Source organism: Oncorhynchus clarkii, chromosome 20, assembly GCF_045791955.1.
Source record: "Oncorhynchus clarkii lewisi isolate Uvic-CL-2024 chromosome 20, UVic_Ocla_1.0, whole genome shotgun sequence".
Classification (NCBI taxonomy): Eukaryota; Metazoa; Chordata; class Actinopteri; order Salmoniformes; family Salmonidae; genus Oncorhynchus; species Oncorhynchus clarkii.
In genome coordinates, this window is record NC_092166.1 from 11,934,455 (window position 1) to 11,955,268 (window position 20,814).

The 20,814-nt window shown below is 42.5% G+C and overlaps 1 protein-coding gene across 1 annotated transcript in view; it reads left to right on the plus strand.

Moving 5' to 3' along the window:
• Positions 1 to 20,814, plus strand: part of LOC139375904 (serine/threonine-protein kinase N2-like) — a 40,795-nt gene that overhangs the window by 5,444 nt on the left and 14,537 nt on the right. The window contains exons 2-10 of the mRNA XM_071117863.1: positions 12,677 to 12,977; positions 16,147 to 16,301; positions 17,652 to 17,781; positions 18,040 to 18,185; positions 18,623 to 18,836; positions 19,135 to 19,320; positions 19,757 to 19,866; positions 20,150 to 20,293; positions 20,518 to 20,593. Of these exons, the coding sequence (XP_070973964.1) occupies positions 12,677 to 12,977; positions 16,147 to 16,301; positions 17,652 to 17,781; positions 18,040 to 18,185; positions 18,623 to 18,836; positions 19,135 to 19,320; positions 19,757 to 19,866; positions 20,150 to 20,293; positions 20,518 to 20,593 (1,462 nt within the window). The remainder of the gene's footprint in view (positions 1 to 12,676; positions 12,978 to 16,146; positions 16,302 to 17,651; positions 17,782 to 18,039; positions 18,186 to 18,622; positions 18,837 to 19,134; positions 19,321 to 19,756; positions 19,867 to 20,149; positions 20,294 to 20,517; positions 20,594 to 20,814) is intronic.

Consider the following 20,814-nt stretch of genomic DNA (forward strand, 5'->3'; position numbering starts at 1 on the left):
CCTTTTTGTCCTCCAGATCCTTTTATATAGCAATCTCCATGACATTTCCTTAGGCCTGACTCCATTTAGTCGACAGGCTGTTGGTCGAACGAGATTTCTTTAGTCGAGCTGTAGTAAAAAACAAACAAATATATATATATATGTATGTATGTATGTATGTATGTGTGTGTGTGTGTGTGTGTATATATATATATGTATATATGTATGTGTGTGTGTGTGTGTATGTATATATATATATATATATATATACATATATATATATACATATATATATATATATATATATACATATATATATACATATATATATATGTGTGTATATACATATATATACATACATACATACATATACACATACATACATACATATACGTATGTATGTATGTATGTACGTATATATACATGTGTATATATATATACATATACATACATATACATATATACATATACATATATATATATATATATATATATATATATATATATATATATGTATGTATGTATGTATATATATATGTATGTATGTATATACTGCTCAAAAAAAGAAAGGGAACACTAAAGTAACACATCCTACATCTGAATGAATGAAATATTCTTATTAAATACTTTTTTCTTTACATAGTTGAATGTGCTGACAACAAAATCACACATTATCAATGGAAATCAAATTGATCAACCCATGGAGGTCTGGATTTGGAGTCACACTCAAAATTAAAGTGGAAAACCACACTACAGGCTGATCCAACTTTGATGTAATGTCCTTAAAACAAGTCAAAATGAGATTCAGTAGTGTGTGTGGCCTCCACGTGCCTGTATGACCTCCCTACAACGCCTGGGCATGCTCCTGATGAGGTGGCGGATGGTCTCCTGAGGGATCTCCTCCCAGACCTGGACTAAAGCATCCGCCAACTCCTGGACAGTCTGTGGTGGATGGAGCAAGACATGATGTCCCAGATGTGCTCAATTGGATTCAGGTCTGGGGAACGGGCGGGCCAGTCCATAGCATCAATGCCTTCCTCTCGCAGGAACTGCTGACACACTCCAGCCACATGAGGTCTAGCATTGTCTTGCATTAGGAGGAACCCAGGGCCAACCGCACCAGCATATGGTCTCACAAGGGGTCTGAGGATCTCATCTCGGTACCTAATGGCAGTCAGGCTACCTCTGGCGAGCACATGGAGGGCTGTGCGGCCCCCCCAAAGAAATGCCACCCCACACCATGACTGACCCACCGCCAAACCGGTCATGCTGGAGGATGTTGCAGGCAGCAGAACGTTCTCCACGGTGTCTCCAGACTCTGTCACATCTGCCACATGTGCTCAATGTGAACCTGCTTTCATCTGTGAAAAGCACAGGGCGCCAGTGGCGAATTTGCCAATCTTGGTGTTCTCTGGCAAATGCCAAATGTCCTGCACGGTGTTGGGCTGTAAGCACAACCCCCACCTGTGGACGTCGGGCCCTCATACCACCCTCATGGAGTCTGTTTCTGACCGTTTGAGCAGACACATGCACATTTGTGGCCTGCTGGAGGTCATTTTGCAGGGCTCTGGCAGTGCTTCTCCTGCTCCTCCTCGCTACACAAAGGCGGAGGTAGCGGGCCTGCTGCTGGGTTGTTGCCCTCCTACGGCCTCCTCCACGTCTCCTGATGTACTGGCCTGTCTCCTGGTAGCGCCTCCATGCTCTGGACACTACGCTGACAGACACAGCAAACCTTCTTGCCACAGCTCGCATTGATGTGCCATCCTGGATGAGCTGCACTACCTGAGCCACTTGTGTGGGTTGTAGACTCCGTCTCATGCTACCACTAGAGTGAAAGCACCGCCAGCATTCAAAAGTGACCAAAACATCAGCCAGGAAGCATAGGAACTGAGAAGTGGTCTGTGGTCCCCACCTGCAGAACCACTCCTTTATTGGGGCTGTCTTGCCTATAAATTCCACCTGTTGTCTATTCCATTTGCACAACCCTCATGTGAAATGTATTGTCAATCAGTGTTGCTTCCTAAGTGGACAGTTTGATTTCACAGAAGTGTGATTGACTTGGAGTTACATTGTGTTGTTTAAGTGTTCCCTTTATTTTTTTGAGCAGTGTGTATATATAAGCACGCAGTACCAGTCAAGTTTGTTGTACTGTTTTCTACATTGTAGAATAATAAAGACATCAAAACTATGAAGTAACACATGGAATCATGTAGTAACCAAAAAAGTTTTAAACAAATCAAAATCTTTTATTTTTGAGATTCTTCAAAGTAGCCACCCTTTGCATTGATGACAGCTTTGCACACTTGACAGTCTCTCAAGCAACTTCATGAGGTAGTCACCTGGAATGCATTTAACCCACTGTTCCTAGGCCATCATTGAAAATAAGAATTTGTCCTTAACTGACTTGCCTAGTTAAATAAAGGTAAAAAGAAATTGCCCTATTTGGTGAAAGACGAGCAAGGCTAAAACGATCATCAGACAACAACCACCCGAGCCACTGCCTGTTCACACCGCTACCATCCAGAAGGCGAGGTCAGTACAGGTGCATCAAAGTTGGGCCCGAGAGACCTGAAAAACAGCTTTTATCTCAAGGCCATCAGACTGCTAAACAGCAATCACTAACTCAGAGGCTGCTGCCTACATTGAGACCCAATCACTGGCTAATTTAATAAATGCATCACTAGTCACTTTAAACAATGTCTCTTCAAACAATGCTACTTAATAATGTTTACATATCTTACATTACTCATACCATATGTGTATACTGTGTTTTATACCATCTATTGCACCTTGCCTATGCCGCTCGGCCATCGCTCATCCATATATTTATATGTACATATTCTCATTCACCCCTTTTAGATTTGTGTGTATTAGGTAGTTGTTGGGGAGTTGTTAGATATTACTGCACAAGCATTTCGCTGCACTCGCATTAACATCTTCTAACCATGTGTATGTGACCAATAAAATTGGATTTGATTTTGGATTTGAACAAGTCCATATTAGGACAAGAAGAACTCAAATAAGCAAAGAGAAATGACAGTCCATTACTTTAAGACATGAAGATCAGTCAATCTGGCAAAAGTTCAGTCAAGTGCAGTTGCAAAAACCATCAAGTGCTATGATGAAACTTGCTCTCACGAGGACCGCCACAGGAAAGGAAGACCCAGAGTTACTTCTGCTGCAGAGGATAAGTTCATCAGAGTTAACTGCACCTCAGATTTTAGCCCAAATAAATGCTTTACAGAGTTAAAGTAATAGACCCATCTCGACATCAACTGCTCAGAGGAAACTGTGTGAATCAGGCCGTCATGGTCGACTTGTTGTGAAGAAACCACTCCTAATGGACACCAATAATAAGATGAGACATGCTTGGGCCAAGAAACACGAGCAGTTGACATTTGACTGGTGGAAATCTGTCCTTTGGTCTGAGGAGTCCAAAGTTTAGATTTTTGGTTCCAACCGCCGTGTCTTTGTGAGACACAGAGTAGGTGAATGGATGCTCTCCGCATGTGTGGTTCCCACTGTGAAGCATCGAGGAGGAGATGTGGGGGCGTTTTGCTGGTGACACTGTCAGTGATTTATTTAGAATTAAAGGCGCACTTAACCAGCATGGCTACCACATCATTCTGCAGCGAAACGCCATCCCATCTGGTTTGTGCTTTGTGGGACAAACGTATGTTTTTTCAACAGGACAATGACCGACACAGCTCCAGGCTGTGTAAGGTCTATTTGACCAAAAAGGAGAGCGATGGAGTGCTGCCTCAGATGACATGGCCTCCACAATCACTCGACCTCAACCCAATTGAGATGTTTGGGATGAGTTGGACCGCAGAGTGAAGGAAAAGCAGCCAACAAGTGCTCAGCATATGTGGGAACTCTTTCAAGACTGTTGGAAAAGCATTCCTCATGAAGCTGGTTGAGAGAATGCCAAGAGTGTGCAAAGCTGTCATCAAGGCAAAGGGGGGTTACTTTGAAAAATAAACTAATCAAAATATATTTTATAACACCTTTTTGGTTACTACATGATTTCATATGTGTTATTTCATAGTTTTGATGTCTTCACTATTATTCTACAATATAGTAAAAATAAAGAAAAACCCTTGAATGAGTAGGTGTGTCCAAACTTTTGACTGGTACTGTATATGTGTACAAGACACCTGTCAGATTTTCACATGTCTGAGTGAGCTAATCCAGTGTGGAGGCCATAGGGATGGATGGCACAGTCCATCGCTTTAAGAAGTTCTTCTGAACTTGTATATGGTTATATTACATAAGAACAATGGTGCAACACTAATAAAAAAAATAGTATTTTATAACAAATGCACTTTCTCCCGCATAGGATAGTAGTCGCTGGTTTCAGAACCGTCGACAATCAGTGCGCCTTTTCCTAGACCATGTTATGTGCATAATAGCAAAGTTAACCAGCATATTGGTGTTGAGAACAATGCATTGGAGGCAGCAGCAGAATGAGATCAGAAAACAGCGCTTGCCGTAATGTCTAAGAAAGGTGAGGAGAGAGGAAATCCCAACTTAATTGTCTATAATCAATAGCCTAACTGTTAAAAATGCTTGTCTTTGTAAGGCATCCATGTATAGTGGGTAGAACAAGTATTTGATACACTGCCGATTTTGCAGGTTTTCCTACTTACAAAGCATTTAATTTTTATCATAGGTACACTTCAACTGTGAGAGACGGAATCTAAAACAAAAATCCAGAAAATCACATTGTATGATTTTTAAGTAATTAATTTGCATTTTATTGCATAACATAAGTATTTGATCACCTACCAACCAGTAAAAATTCCAGCTCTCACAGACCTGTTAGTTTTTCTTTAAGAAGCCCTCCTGTTCTCCACTCATTACCTGTATTAACTGCACCTGTTTGAACTCGTTACCTGTATAAAAGACACCTGTCCACACACTCAATCAAACAGACTCCAACCTCTCCACAATGGCCAAGACCAGAGAGCTGTGTAAGGACATCAGGAATAAAATTGTAGACCTGCACGAGGCTGGGATGGGCTACAGGACAATAGGCAAGCAGCTTGGTGAGAAGGCAACAACTGTTGGCGCAATTATTAGAAAATGGAAGAAGTTCAAGATGACGGTCAATCACCCTCGGTCTGGGGCTCCATGCAAGATCTCACCTCGTGGGGCATCAATGATCATGAGGAAGGTGAGGGATCAGCCCAGAACTACACGGCAGGACCTGGTCAATAACCTGAAGAGAGCTGGGACCACAGTCTCAAAGAAAACCATTAGTAACACACTACGCCATCATGGATTAAAATCCTGCAGCGCACGCAAGGTCCCCCTGCTCAAGCCAGCGCATGTCCAGGCCCGTCTGAAGTTTGCCAATGACCATCTGGATGATCCAGAGGAGGAATGGGAGAAGGTCATGTGGTCTGATGAGACAAAAATCAAGCTTTTTGGTCTAAATTCCAATTCCAACCCCAAGAACACCATCCCAACCGTGAAGCATGGAGGTGGAAACATAATTCTTTGGGGATGCTTTTCTGCAAAGGGGACAGGATGACTGCACTGTATTGAGGGGAGGATGGATGGGGCCATGTATCACAAGATCTTTGCCAACAACCCCCTTCCCTCAGTAAGAGCATTGAAGATGGGTCGTGGCTGGGTCTTCCAGCATGACAACGACCAGAAACACAGCCAGGGCAACTAAGTAGTGGCTCCATAAGAAGCATCTCGGTCCTGGAGTGGCCTAGCCAGTCTCCAGACCTAAACCCAATTAAAAATATTTGGAGGGAGCTGAAAGTCCGTATTGCCCAGTGACAGCCCCGAAACCTGAAGGATCTGGAGAAGGTCTGTATGGAGGAGTGGGCCAAAATCCCTGCTGCAGTGTGTGCAAACCTGGTCAAGAACTACAGGAAACGTATGATCTCTGTAATTGCAAACAAAGGTTTCTGTACCAAATATTAAGTTATGCTTTTCTGATGTATCAAATACTTATGTCATGCAATAGAATGTATTTAATTACTTAACTCATACACTGTGATTTTCTGGATTTTTGTTTTAGATTCCGTCTCTCACAGTTGAAGTGTACCTATGATAAAAATTACAGACCTCTACATGCTTTGTAAGTAGGAAACCTGCAAAATCGGCAGTGTTATCAAATACTTGTTCTCCCCACTGTGCATCTACAGAAATAAGACAGAACCTGCTTCAGTTGCCTGTTTGAGTGTTTGTTTAATACCCTACTGATTCTGTGTGTATCACACCTCACACAACGACATGTCAAGTAAACAATATGGGGAAAAATGCACAATAATTTTTCAATCTTCAACATAGAAATGCTACGAAAAAAATGTATTGAAACTTGTTACAAATGATCACTCATGATTCACCAAACAATATTTTGAAAGAGGAAGTAAAGTACTTTAAGAATGTTTTTGTTTCAGTCTCCATCTCTACTAACCAAAGCTAATTGTGGATTTTTTTCCCTATTAATAAAGTAAAATTATCATCTGTACAAAAAGACTAATGTGAAGGCCAAATTACAGAGGAACTTCTTGATGCAATGAAAGCCTTTAAGAATGGGAAAACTCCAGGGCTGGATGGCATACCAGTGGAAGTATACAAAACTATTTTTGAAATACTCGGAGGACCATTATTTGCATGTTTTTACCACTCCTATATAAACGGTAGATTATCAGACACGCAACAAGGTCTGATTTCATTATTACTGAAACAGGATCCAAGTGGTGTGTATATCTAAAGATACAGTCCATGTAAAGAATTGGAGGCCTTTTCCACGTTAGTGTTGTGATGCAAAAATTGTAGCTAAATGCTTGGCGCATAGAATTATAAAGGTATTGTCAGATATTATTCATCCTAGTCAGACAAGTTTTTTTACATGGACGATACATTGGAGATAATATAAGACAAGTACTGGAAACAATAGAATACTATGAAATATTGGGGTAACCAGGCCTGGTTTTCATACAGTGGGGCAAAAAAATATTTAGTCAGCCACCAATTGTGCAAGTTCTCCCACTTAAAAAGATGAGAGAGGCCTGTAATTTTCATCACTTCAACTATGACAGACAAAATGAGAAAAAAATTCCAGAAAATCACATTGTAGGATTTTTTATGAATTTATTTGCAAATTATGGTGGAAAATAAGTATTTGGTCATTAACAAAAGTTTATCTCAATACTTTGTTAAATACCCTTTGTTGGCAATGACAGAGGTCAAACGTTTTCTTTAAGTCTTCACAAGGTTTTCACACACTTGCTGGTATTTTGGCCCATTCCTCCATGCAGATCTCCTCTAAAGCAACACGGACTTTCAACTCCCTCCAAAGATTTTCTATGGGGTTGAGATCTGGAGACTGGCTAGGCCACTCCAGGACCTTGTAATGCTTCTTACGAAGTTCAACTTAAATCCGAAATGGTTCTCTAGTAAAATTAGGAAGAATGTCTCACCCCATGTTCAAGAATGGCCTTTTCCCTTCATTCAAATTACAGCTGCTCACTTTTTTTGCAATTTCAGTTTAATCCACCTGAAAAGACAGAACAAATAATACAACAAATATTGTGGTTAAACTCAAATATACAAATTCATTTTTTTTTAAATGGATTTTTCGATACTTAAAAAAAAAAAGATATACTGTTTGTAAATGATATCATAAATAGGACTGGTGGAGTTGTCACACATGCAGCTAACACAGACATATGGAAATGTCTTCTCTACCCAAAATTACAACTAATTGCAGCATTACCACAAAAGTAAGGAACTTGTCTGTCGGCCCTGCATTAAAGAGCAAAAATGGTTTAAAGAAAATTGTGGAAAAAAAATCTATATACCAATTTCATTTAAGGATAAGAAAATTGACAGCTGCGTCATATAGATTGCAAAATAGTTGGGAAGAAATTTTCGATGTACCAATTCCACGGCACATGGTTTATGAATTGACACGCAAAATGACGCCGGATTCAAAACGTTACATTTTTCAATTTAAATTATTATACAAAATTCTTGCAACCAATAGAATGATATATAAGGGATACAATCTTCTCAGCTCTGCAGATTTTGCTGCGAGGAGGCAGAGTCGTTAGATCATTTATTTTGGTACTGTCCATATGTAGCTTGTTTTTGGACACAGGTCCAGGTTTGGCTGAAGAATTGCAACATTTACCTAGAACTAATGCTGCCAATCGCAATACTGGGTGATGTGAAAAGTCAGTCAATTGATCAATAATATAATTATTTGAGGAAAAAATTGTATTTTTCATTTATCATCTGCATCATAGCACAGTTGAAAAATATTGCAAATAGAAATCCAAAATGGATGGTGTTAAGAGAGATGGGAGGGGTCGAATGGAGCTGAAGGGTGGGACTTATTAAGGGTGGGGCTTATAACACATCTAAAACATACGGGGTCTGTAAAATGTGTATAGGTTCAGCAATGTTGTGAAATAGCACAGTTACAAATAGAAATCAGAAATAGAGGAAAGACTAAAAACAAAATATAACTATTGTAAAATAGATTGTTTGTAAAATGTGTATAAGATGTATAAACTGAAGGTAGAAGCCTAAGTGTTATTGTTTATTAGTTTACTCCAATTGGGGGAAGGGTGGTAGGGTTTGTGGGGAATAATAAAGGTGTATATTCTAAAAAGTGTGTGTGTGTGTATATATATGTGTGTGTATGTATGTGTATATGTATGTATGTGTGTATATATATATATATATATTACTGCTCAAAAAAAATAAAGGGAACACTTAAACAACACAATGTAACTCTAAGTCAATCACACTTCTGTGAAATCAAATAGTCCACTTAGGAAGCAACACTGATTGACAATAAATTTCACACGCTGTTGTGCAAATGGAAGACAACAGGTGGAAATTATAGGCAATTAGCAAGACACCCCCAATAAAGGAGTGGTTCTGCAGGTGGTAACCACAGACCACTTCTCAGTTCCTATGCTTCCTGGCTGATGTTTTGGTCACTTTTGAATGCTGGCGGTGCTTTCACTCTAGTGGTAGCATGAGACGGAGTCTACAACCCACACAAATGGCTCAGGTAGTGCAGCTCATCCAGGATGGCACATAAATGCGAGCTGTGGCAAGAAGGTTTGCTGTGTCTGTCAGCGTAGTGTCCAGAGCATGGAGGCGCTACCAGGAGACAGGCCAGTACATCAGGAGACGTGGAGGAGGCCGTAGGAAGGCAACAACCCAGCAGCAGGACCGCTACCTCCGCCTTTGTGCAAGGAGGAGCAGGAGAAGCACTGCCAGAGCCCTGCAAAATGACTTCCAGCAGGCCACAAATGTGCATGTGTCTGCTCAAACGGTCAGAAACAGACTCCATGAGGGTGGCATGAGGGCCCGACGTCCACAGGTGGGGGTTGTGCTTACAGCCCAACACCGTGCAGGACGTTTGGCATTTGCCAGAGAACACCAAGATTGACAAATTCGCCACTGACGCCCTGTGCTCTTCACAGATGAAAGCAGGTTCACACTGAGCACATGACAGACGTGACAGAGTCTGAAGACGCCGCGGAGAACGTTCTGCTGCCTGCAACATCCTCCAGCATGACCGGTTTGGCGGTGGGTCAGTCATGGTGTGGGGTGGCATTTCTTTGGGGGGCCGCACAACCCTCCATGTGCTTGCCAGAGGTAGCCTGACTGCCATTAGGTACCGAGATGAGATCCTCAGACCCCTTGTGAGACCATATGCTGGTGTGGTTGGCCCTGGGTTCCTCCTAATGCAAGACAATGATAGACCTCATGTGGCTGGAGTGTGTCAGCAGTTCCTGCAAGAGGAAGGCATTGATGCTATGGACTGGCCCGCCCGTTCCCCAGACCTGAATCCAATTGAGCACATCTGGGACATCATGTCTCGCTCCATCCACCACAGACTGTCCAGGAGTTGGCGGATGCTTTAGTCCAGGTCTGGGAGGAGATCCCTCAGGAGACCATCCGCCACCTCATCAGGAGCATGCCCAGGCGTTGTAGGGAGGTCATACAGGCACGTGGAGGCAACACACACTGCTGAGCCTCATTTTTACTTGTTTTAAGGACATTACATCAAAGTTGGATCAGCCTGTAGTGTGGTTTTCCACTTTAATTTTGAGTGTGACTCCAAATCCAGACCTCCTTGGGTTGATAAATTTGATTTCCATTGATAATTTTTGTGTGATTTTGTTGTCAGCACATTCAACTATGTAAACAAAAAAGTATTTAATAAGAATATTTCATTCATTCAGATCTAGGATGTTATTTTATTTTTTGAGCTGTGTGTGTGTGTGTGTGTGTGTGTGTGTGTGTGTGTGTGTGTGTTTTATTTATTTATTTATTTATTTATTTATTTATTTATTTATTTTACCCCAAAAATATATTTATTTACAAAAAATATATGGGGAGTTGGAAATGATGCAGACAATTACATTGATGGAAGCAACAATCTATCCTCAATATTAAAGCTGATCCACCCCCTGGAAAAAAATATATTTTAAAGAATTCACATTCGGCTGTTTTTAATCTTTACTTTGTTAGAACAGCTTTTCTGGTAATATTTATTTAGTGTTTACACTGTTCAAAATTGTCTAATTTATAAAAAAATATAAATATATATATTAATATAAAAATATTTACATTATTACCGCCCCTTTTTCTTGATCTCTTTCATATTATTATTACTACTAATAATAATAAGTGATGTCATTATCATTAGTAGTGTTAGTATAGCAGCCTTGTATAACCAACATCCAGCTGTAGACCTAAGAGCGCATCATGTTTAGTCTACCGTAACTTACGTAGGCCTATATTTCAATACTTATATAGGCTACTGTATCAATCATATGAGTCATTCATGATATGAAATGCAGTCAAGCATTTTAGTTTTAAAAGAAAGTGACTCTTAAATAATTAGCTTAAACAATAAATAAACCGCTCCATTTCGGGAAATTGCATTAACGAATGAATGCGACTGTTTTTAGTCTTTGCTGTTATAAAGGCTTTAAAAAAACATTACCACTGGTATGCGTATAATTCATTTAGTGTTTACATTGTTCCAAACGGTCAGAATTTTTTTATTGTAATCTAACAGCACCTGTAGTCACACACAATATGCACTCAGTGCTTGCTCCTTTTATTTTTCTTCATATTCAGTGCCATGCATACATGTCACGTAAAGAGAGCAAGGGTTTAGGAAATAGGGAATGTTTTTCCAAAGAAAATGAGGGATTTTGGTAACAGAGCTTTTCAGTCAGAAGTGAATTATGTTGCAGCTTCAGCAACGCGTACAGCGTGATAACTGCTGGTCGCTGCGGCAGGGAGGAGAAAGCGGGACAACAGGTGTTTGTCAGTCACTCACCATTTTTTTCTTTCTTTTTTTTACACAGCGCTGCAAGTTTGAGCCCAGCACAATCAAATCCATTGCTGGTCGGACTCCCTCTAGTCATTTGTGTGTCTTAATTATTTCATCAAACAGTGTGCTTAAAGAATGAGACAAGCTCAGTGAAAATAAACTCAGTCTTTCAAAGATAATTCGTAAAATTCCAAATATCTTCATAGATCTTCACTGTTTGATCTTCACAGGTTTAAACACTGTTTCCCATGCTTGTTCAATGAACCATAAACAATTGATGAACATGCACCTGTGGAACAGTCGTTAAGACACTTACAGCTTACAGACGGTAGGCAATTAAGGTCACAGTTCTGATAGCTTAGGACACTAAAGAGGCCTTTCTATGGACTCTGAAAAACACCAAAAGAAAGATGCCCAGGGTCCCTGCTCATCTGCGTGAATGTGCCTTATGAGAACTGCAGATGTGGCCAGGGCAGTAAATTGCAATGTCTGTACTGTGAGACTCCTAAGACGGTGCTACAGGGAGATAGGACAGACAGCTGATCGTCCTCACAGTGGCAGACCACGTGTAGAAAACCTGCACAGGATCGGTACATCTGACCATAACACCCGCGGGACAGGTACAGGATGGCAACAACAACTGAGCTTGTTGTCATTGCAGGCAATCTCAACGCTGTGCGTTAGAGGAAAGACATCCTCCTCCCTCATGTGGTACCCTTCCTGCAGGCTCATCCTGACATGACCCTCCAGCATGACAATGCCACCAGCCATACTGCTCGTTCTGTGCGTGATTTCCTGCAAGACAGAAATGTCTGGGAACTTGCAGGTGCCTTGGTGGAAGAGTGGGGTAACATCTCACAGCAAGAACTGTCAAATCTGGTGCAGTCCATGAGGAGGAGATGCACTGTAGTACTTAATGCAGCTGGTGGCCACACCAGATACTGACTGTTACTTTTGATTTGGACCCCCCCCCCCCTTTGTTCAGGGACACATTATTCAATTTCTGTTAGTCACATGTCTGTGGAACTTGTTCAGTTTATGTCTGTTGTTGAATCTTGTTATGATCACACAAATATTTAAGTATATTTAATGTTAACTATTAATGTTAAATATTTAATGTTAAGTTTGCTGAAAATAAACGCAGTTGACAGTGAGAGGATGTTTCTTTTTTCGCTGAGTTTAATTGATTTGATTAAAACACATATGTCTATATATGGAAAAATACACTTTAACATTTCAACCAATCGATTGGTCCAAAGAACAGATTACTCTTGGTCTACCAAGATTTTGTTTTTAGTTGGGGACAGACCTACATTTCCTTATGAATCTTAACCCCAATCTATTTTCTCTGTTGTCCTCCAGGGCGACGCTAGGGGCCAGCTGGTGTCGGAGCGGCTGGGCCTGGGCCACAACCTGGACCTGTCGGACACCATGGTGCAGCAGAAGCTGGATGAGATCAAGGAGCAAATCCGCCGCGAGATCCGCAAAGAGCTGAAGATCAAGGAGGGTGCGGAGAACCTGCGCAAGGTCACCACGGACAAGAAGAGCCTGGCCTATGTGGACAACATGCTGAAGAAGTCCAACAAGAAGGTGGAGGAGCTCCACCAGGAGCTCCAGGAGCTCAACGCCCACATTGTGGTCAAGGACCCCGAAGACCTGCTGGGTATGGCTATTTTTCATGGGCCGTGGGAGTAACTAGGGTTGCCGAACTCTTTAAAAACTTTCCACAGGTTTTTCAGAAATCCCTAGTTGGAGGATTCACACGCTGCTTATTCCCTCAACAGGGATTTTTGAAAAGCCTGGAAACTTCAGGGGATGTAGCCTTTCTTTTGATATGAGGTGTATGTACTGAATGCTTTCCCTCCTCTATCCTGTTTCACATAGGCTAAACGGAATTTAGTGGAATACAATACTATGCTCTCTTCAGGTGTGATATTTCTTGGTATAAGGACACTCTACATTATACAGCACATAATACACAAATAGGACCCACACACAATGAATGCCCTCTGTTGTGGGCCTCATCTTCTAGGAGCTGACACTGGCATATTCCTTATTGTTTTGCAATAGGGCTCCGTTTAGTTATTTTCGAGGCTGTTGAAACCTGCTACCGCGAATTTGTGAACAAAAATGGGTTTTTAGCACGTTACCTGAACATGGATAAATGTTTCAGTGGATGTGCAGGGAATAGTTGATCGTATTAATAATGGGTGGAGAGAGAAGGACTGGGTTTGTCTGTCTGCTGCTATGGCATTTCTTACTCTCTAGTTGTAGACATTGGAAATGGGGACCGCCTTTCTGTATGTAAAGGTAGTCATAAAGATATTGAACGGGATCTAAAGCACTTATACATTTGTAACATATTGCACGAATTAGAGCATTTTTCAGGACAAAACATAGCATGCAAAATGGATGACGTTGTTCATAATTGTGCATAATTTTCGCGCTACATTCAAAACTACTGGCTGAAATTATACAAAACCTTTTTTATAACGCATCTTTAAGTGGGAACAAATTTATCCTGACTCATTGGTATCTGACGAGATCTGTGTTTTGTTCAATGATGCATGGCCAGTAGTATGTCGCGGAACTGGGAACTGACCTCAAGCCAGGTTCTAGAGCAACGGGGCGGTGAGTTCTGTCCTCCACAACTGATGTCAGATCACCTTCCCCTTTTTTCACACCCAACCTTAACCAGCAATATGTCAAAACACTAAACAAGTCTTAGGTCAGTTGTTAAATGACGATGTAACTGTATGTGTCGCGTTCTACCCTGTCAGTGGCTGACCTGGGATCAGACGTTGGGCTGGTTCCCCTGTTAGCGCTCCAGGAGTGACATCACCCTGCTTGATATTCATTTACTTTTTGTTGTTGTAATTTTAGCAGATGCTCTTATCCAGAGGGAGTTACAATAGGGAGTGCATACATGTTGGTTCTTTTTCGTACTGGTCCCCCGTGGAAAACATGAACCCACAACCCTGCCGTTGTAAGCACCATGCTCTACCAGCTGAGCCACACGGGACCATGTTCAATGGCCCAGCGTGGGCTGTGTGGAGGAGGGGGCCCTTGACTGGTCCTGACCCCGACCAAACCCTTCTCTTCTGGAGGGAAGCCCTGGGACACAGGCACACACACACACGCGGATAGACACACGCGGATACATACGCACACACACACACACAGATAATCGAATGTCAGTTAGGACTGCAATACAGTCTGCACACACACAACATAGCTGAGTAGCCAACGTTTATATTTGCATCTGCTTACACTCAGTCTGAGCTTGAACACAGATCAAACATATTGTCGGAGGAATCTTGCGAACCCATAATCATTCTCGTTAGTGCTCATTTAGTGGACGACTTTGACTCTGGTGCTGCCTAGCAACCTGACGTTCTCCTTCATATGCATTGCCAGGTTATTGGCTGATTTAAATGAATTATTACTCTGTTAGAATGAATTGGCGACCTCCTGAGCCGTCTCCAGAGACGCCAATGTTTAACAGGATGTACTTCTCATGCTAAAGCGGTGTGTGTGATATTTGAATACTAACTGTGGTTAGCGCTGTTGACTGGGTATAGGCCTAGAGCTAGTTAGCGGTAGGGATATGTTGGTCGGCTGTGGAGCCATTTGAGCACAGGAGGTTGGTAAGCACCTTTACTTGGGGAAGATAGACTCGTGGTAATGGCTGGAGCGGAATATTATTTATGTTCCTGTGTAACTGTAAATTGAAATGAAATCTAACCATCAAACTGAGTACAGTTTACCTCAAACTGTCACCAAGATGATGGTAAGAGACAGTAGAAGTCAGTCAGGCAGGTTTTTGCCCACCTGTGTGTGAAGAAGCGAGCATTTGCCGTGGAGAGGAGGGGTGCCGTCGAGAGGAGGGGTTCTGCCCAGGCATGAAAACCAGTGAGCTCATCCCTCAGCACCGCAGCTTGACTGAAATGATAGAGGACACTTTTGTTTTTGGAGGGAAGGAAGGAGAGTACTTGAGGTGTGCACAGCACCAGACCCAACAGCCCCTGGGGCAGGACAAGAGCACGGAGTACCTGGGTGGCAAAACTGTAGCGAATCGCTTTGCAACAGAAGATGAACTTGAGCGTTTCTTATTGGACACCTTCAGGTAGTCCCTCCGTGTTTGTCCATTCTTCTGTTTTGTTCCTAATGAACACAACCCCGGCGTTTAGCAACAAGGGCCTGTCAGTCATACCATATATTTGCATGTACAGTAACGTCACATCTTGTCTTGAGCAAGTTTGTGCTTGTTTTTCTCCAGAGACCGCTACAGGGTTCCCCTAACTTCTGTGCTGTTTGGAACAGAAATCCCAACTCTTCAGGGAATTTTAGTAAAGAATCTAAGTGTACATACAAGAATTCCCCGTCATCAGTAGTTTTCATACCAGCAGACCGGGATGGAAATGACTTTTCAGACCGGGCTGGTAGAAAATGTGCCCAACTAGCCCACGGGATAGTGACATTTAGTATTTTGAAATATTGCATGGAACAGATATTTGACCCGGGCTAGTAAAGATTTCAGTCTGATTCCCCGGCTGGCCAGTGTCCAAAATCCTTCAATTCCATCCCTGCCAAAAGGCTTTCTGTTTTTACACAAATTGCTTTGTTGTAGATGGTAAACAACAACCTGGTGAACATGGCTGCGTTGAACAAGATAAGAAATGCATTATGGCCAACTCTAAGACCTTCCATACAAGCCTTGAATGTTGTAGCTAATGAACATGCAAACTTTATTGTTGTATTGTAAGCGCTTTAATGGGTTTTAATATCCAAGCTTCATATCTTCCCTTCCGATCTTCTACCTTGGTTTCTAGAGTGCCCTTTGACCCCGGACACCCCAGCTAGCGAGGCGAGGATGTGCACCAGCAACAGCCGCTTGGCCGCCCTGAAGAAGCAGAACGACATTGAGCTGAAGGTCAAACAAGGGGCAGAGAACATGATCCAGATGTACTCCAACGGCTCTTCCAAGGTATGCCCTCTGACCTCTTGCCCTTCAGAAACAGTCATTTTCAGTTTGTGACCTCTGGGTCATGTTCATTAGGGCACTTAACTCTACAGAAAATGAAAATGAGCGTGTCCTATTGGTTAATTCCAGGTAGTCCCTCCTTGCAGTCTCTTGTTCACTTGGCCCTTCTTGGAAATGAGCAGGTAGGGTTTTTTTCAAAGTGTCACAGTATGATGCAACACATATCTGTATTTTGAAAGTTCTATATTTTTGAAAACTTGATTGCTGACATGCAAAACATTTTTGGACTGTATCAACAGTGGAATAATGGAGCAAGTACCAAATTATAGTTTTTTTAGGTGGTATTTTCTTTTTAAGAGACCACAAAATCCATTATTCAAAATGGTGTGCTCAGTTAGCATCATTATAAATATGGTGTATAGTAGGACTAACCTACAAGATAGTGTCCCTGGAAGTGACACCAGACATGATATTAACAGACCTAGCTAGTACTCCCTGTGCAGAATCATGTTAAGTAACCCCAGCCATATTAACAGAGCATTATCAGGCCGTATTTAGCTCTGCACTGGTTGCTAAGGTGTAGAATGCTGATGAATTCAGCTAAAATCATACGGCACTAATACAGTAGGGATATTAACGCTAAAGTGTGGAACGATAGCAACCTCCGTGCTAACTACTAACCACAGCATTTAATGCAAGATGTGGTGTATTAGCTTCGTTCTATTTGCGAAGGTGCCCTTTGCTGAAATCAGCCATAGCTGACTCTGTGAGCACGGTATAATATCAAGGTGTGGAATGTTGGCAACCCCCGGTCAGCCCTGCTGGAGCGCCTGGAGAAAGTGGCACCATCCTGTGGGAAATGGCATGGCCTGATGTCAGCCAGGAAATGCCTGTCAGACTGGAAGCCTTTCCTGCCCTCTACGCCGGCACAGCATAGCATAGTGCGCTCTTCCACCTAAGGAATTCTGGGTGGAGCCGACTAGTTTACTCCACGGGCCAGTGTGTGCGTCAACTCGAGGGTCACCGATAACACAACAACACAATGACATTCTACTTTCGCCTGCGGTGAATAACTTTTTCCATGCGTTCATTGAAAACTTTTGCTCCACTTAAGGTCATGATTTGACGAGACCGTGTTCCGATTGGGTAACCCACGCACGCACGCACACACACATTCTGTCTGAAGTATGATGTGGAATTTGTCAGGTGTTTTGGGTTATTTTACTTATGAAGAAATGCTGTTTAGATCAGATGTTGATCAATATCACACAGTTCAGTGAGTTACTTTATGTTATAGATGCCTCAGTGTACCTGTTGGTGATGGTGTGAGTGTTGTATTTATTTTCTGCCCAGGACCGAAAATTGCTAGCGACTGCTCAACAGATGCTCCAGGACAGCAAGACAAAGATTGAGTTCATCAGGATGCAGATCCTCAAAGGCAGCCAGGCCAGCGAGTTGAGCTTCGATAACAACGACGTCATGGGTGAGACACACACACCTGCCTGTGACTCATTCTGGCCGTGGCTTCCTGTCCTGTGTTATCCCATTTGACACACATGGATACACAAGCACACACACACACAGTGGATTCACTACATGGAATCACTGATCTAGAGATTACCTTCCATCCTAAATATTTACTCACCGTGTGATCCAGATGAGTGATTCTGTGCCGCCTCTTGCTCAAACTGATCCCCTCAAACGCCCTGATAGTCTCTCTAACAAGGTCCTCTTCCTCCAGCCAAGCCCATCATCAGCCCGCTGGACCTGCGGGTAGAGGAGCTGTGTCACCATGCCAGGATAGAGTCAGCCGTGGCCGAGGGCGCCAAGAACGTAATGAAGCTCCTGGGCTCTGGCAAAGTCACGGAGAAGAGGGCACACTCAGAGGTACAGACCACAGCCATAGTTGAGTAGGAGTGCTGATTTAGGATCGGGTCCCATAGTCTATATAATTATGATCTAAAAGGCTAAACTGATCCTAGGTCAGCACTCATACCATGGCCCCAAAAACAACTAGACAAAAAAAAAATGTTTTTGAAAGCTATTCCTAAACCCTTAGTCAACTCACCGCTCAACAAACGTATGCCGAAAATGGAAGCAAACACTTTCAAAATGTCTGGGCATGCCTGTTGGACAAACTCTATACAAAATACCCATTCTGTTTGTGAACTTGTTTTTCCTGGACCACATTCTGTAGAACCCGTATGAGAGCAAACACATTTTGAAATGAAAAACAAACAAAATTGTACATTCTGAGTTTTCCCCCATTTAGTGCCAACTGAAGATGCCCCTGTTTTGACCCTTGACCTTGCTGTTCTCCCCAGGCCCAGGCCCGATTCAACGAGTCCAGTCAAAAGCTGGACCTGCTCAAGTACTCCCTGGAGCAGAGGCTGAGTGAGCTGCCCAAGAACCACCCTCGCAGCACCAACATCGTGGAGGAGCTGTCCCTCATGTCCTCGCCTGCCCTCAGCCCGCGCTCCAGCATCATCTCCACCCAGAACCAATACAGCACCGTGGCCAAGCCCGCCGCACTCACAGGTAAAAGGGCTTATATCCCACAGCAGTGGTCATCAGTTGCATGCGGTTAACCTCTGAATGTAGAGCTGAATCTTAACTTGAGATATGCGCCTGTTAATCTTGTCAAGGGAAGATTTATGCGAAAACTTGGTTTACAAAGATCTGAAGTTCTAGCCTTTTATGTACTGGCATTTTGGGATTTCGGTCTTTAAAGTATGCAGTTACCAATATATCATGACAATAGTGCTGTAGCGCTGTGCTTAGCCTGGGCTCATAAAATCTATCACTTTATGATAAAAAAATATCTGGTCTCCCACAGGCACGTTAGATGTCAGGCTCATGGGCTGCCAGGACCTGCTGGAGAACGTTCCAGGTCGTTCCAAAGTCGGTTCTGTGCTGCTGCCTGGCTGGAGCCCCAGCGAGACTCGCTCCTCCTTCATGAGCCGGGGGAATCGCAACCGAGGTGCCAGCGCACGGAACCTCTCCAAGAGTGAAGACCTCTCAAGTGAGTCTCCAAACACCAACAGTCTCTCCTACTAGCCCTCCATCGATAACTTAATCCATTGATAGCTTTTTTGTCACCATCAGAAATCCAGGAATTTACGATGTACAATATTTATACATGGTTGTCTGAAATGGCACCCTGTTCCCTATATAGGGCCCATTTCAGACACCGCCATATACACACTTTACGAAAGCACACTGGAGAAACCTGAAACCTGTCGAGTGACTGATTATGGCTGCCATCATCCCCTCCGCTTGAGAGCATGAGTTGTAGCAGAACTATAAATATACAGAAACCACAGCACTCTATATGAGGTGTATCCTAAAGGAAGATCACAGTGTTCATTTAAATGTAATGTCATTTGAACAACACATGTATGAACTATAATATGTACATTTTTGGCAGGAAATGGTATTAAATCTTTGTTACTCTCCAGATGAAATCAGTGCTGTGCTGAAGCTGGACAATACAGTGGTGGGACAGACCAACTGGAGACCTGTCAGTAACCAGTCCTGGGATCAGAAGTTTACATTGGAGCTGGACAGGGTACGACACACACACAGTTAACTTATAAGCATATTGCAAACCTCATTATCTGACAGCCAGTTTAATTTTGGTATTTTCTACAACAGTATTTGTTATGAGGAGAAGACTAGTGGATTCCTCAGTTCACTAGACGCTAGTTAAATAATCTCCTCCTTGTATTTCACATCGTTGAAGAAAGGTTTCAAATGAAATCACAGTGCACCACGTTAATGTTACCCTATGAATACTTGACTTTGCTTGTGTGTTTGTGCGCTTGACCTTGTGTGCATTGTTTAACCTGCAGTCTCGTGAGCTGGAGATCTCGGTGTACTGGAGAGACTGGCGCTCGCTGTGTGCTGTCAAGTTCCTGCGACTGGAGGACTTCCTGGACAACCAGCGTCACGGCATGTGTCTCTACCTGGAGCCTCAGGGAACCCTGTTTGCAGAGGTATCCCACATTGACACTACACCAGGGTTGTGTTCATTAACTGAAGGGGACTACCTGGAACTGTCCAATAAGAAACGCTCATTTTAGTTTTCGGTGCTAGCGTTTTTAAATGTTTTCCGTGTTTGCCCTAATGAACACCACCCAGTTATCAATACCTTCCTATGATGAAGCCTGTTTGCTTGGGTGTCCTGTATGTCTCCTCCAAACTATGGATTTTTGTTCAGGTCACATTTTTCACCCCTGTCATTGAGCGGCGACCCAAACTGCAGAGACAAAAAAAGATCTTCTCGAAGCAGCAAGGTAACTCGTCATTTTCTGAGAAGCAGAATACAAGTCACTTCATACTCAACAAGAGGTCCACAGAAAAAAACTATGTTTTTAATGGAAAATATTAATTACATCTAAATTTGTCTGAGAAATCACATAGTTGCTTTGGTTTTCAGGACACTATTTATTGTCCTCTTTTGGACGGCTTAATTCAGTCTCTTACACTAAATATCGGTAATCAAATAATGGTGAGG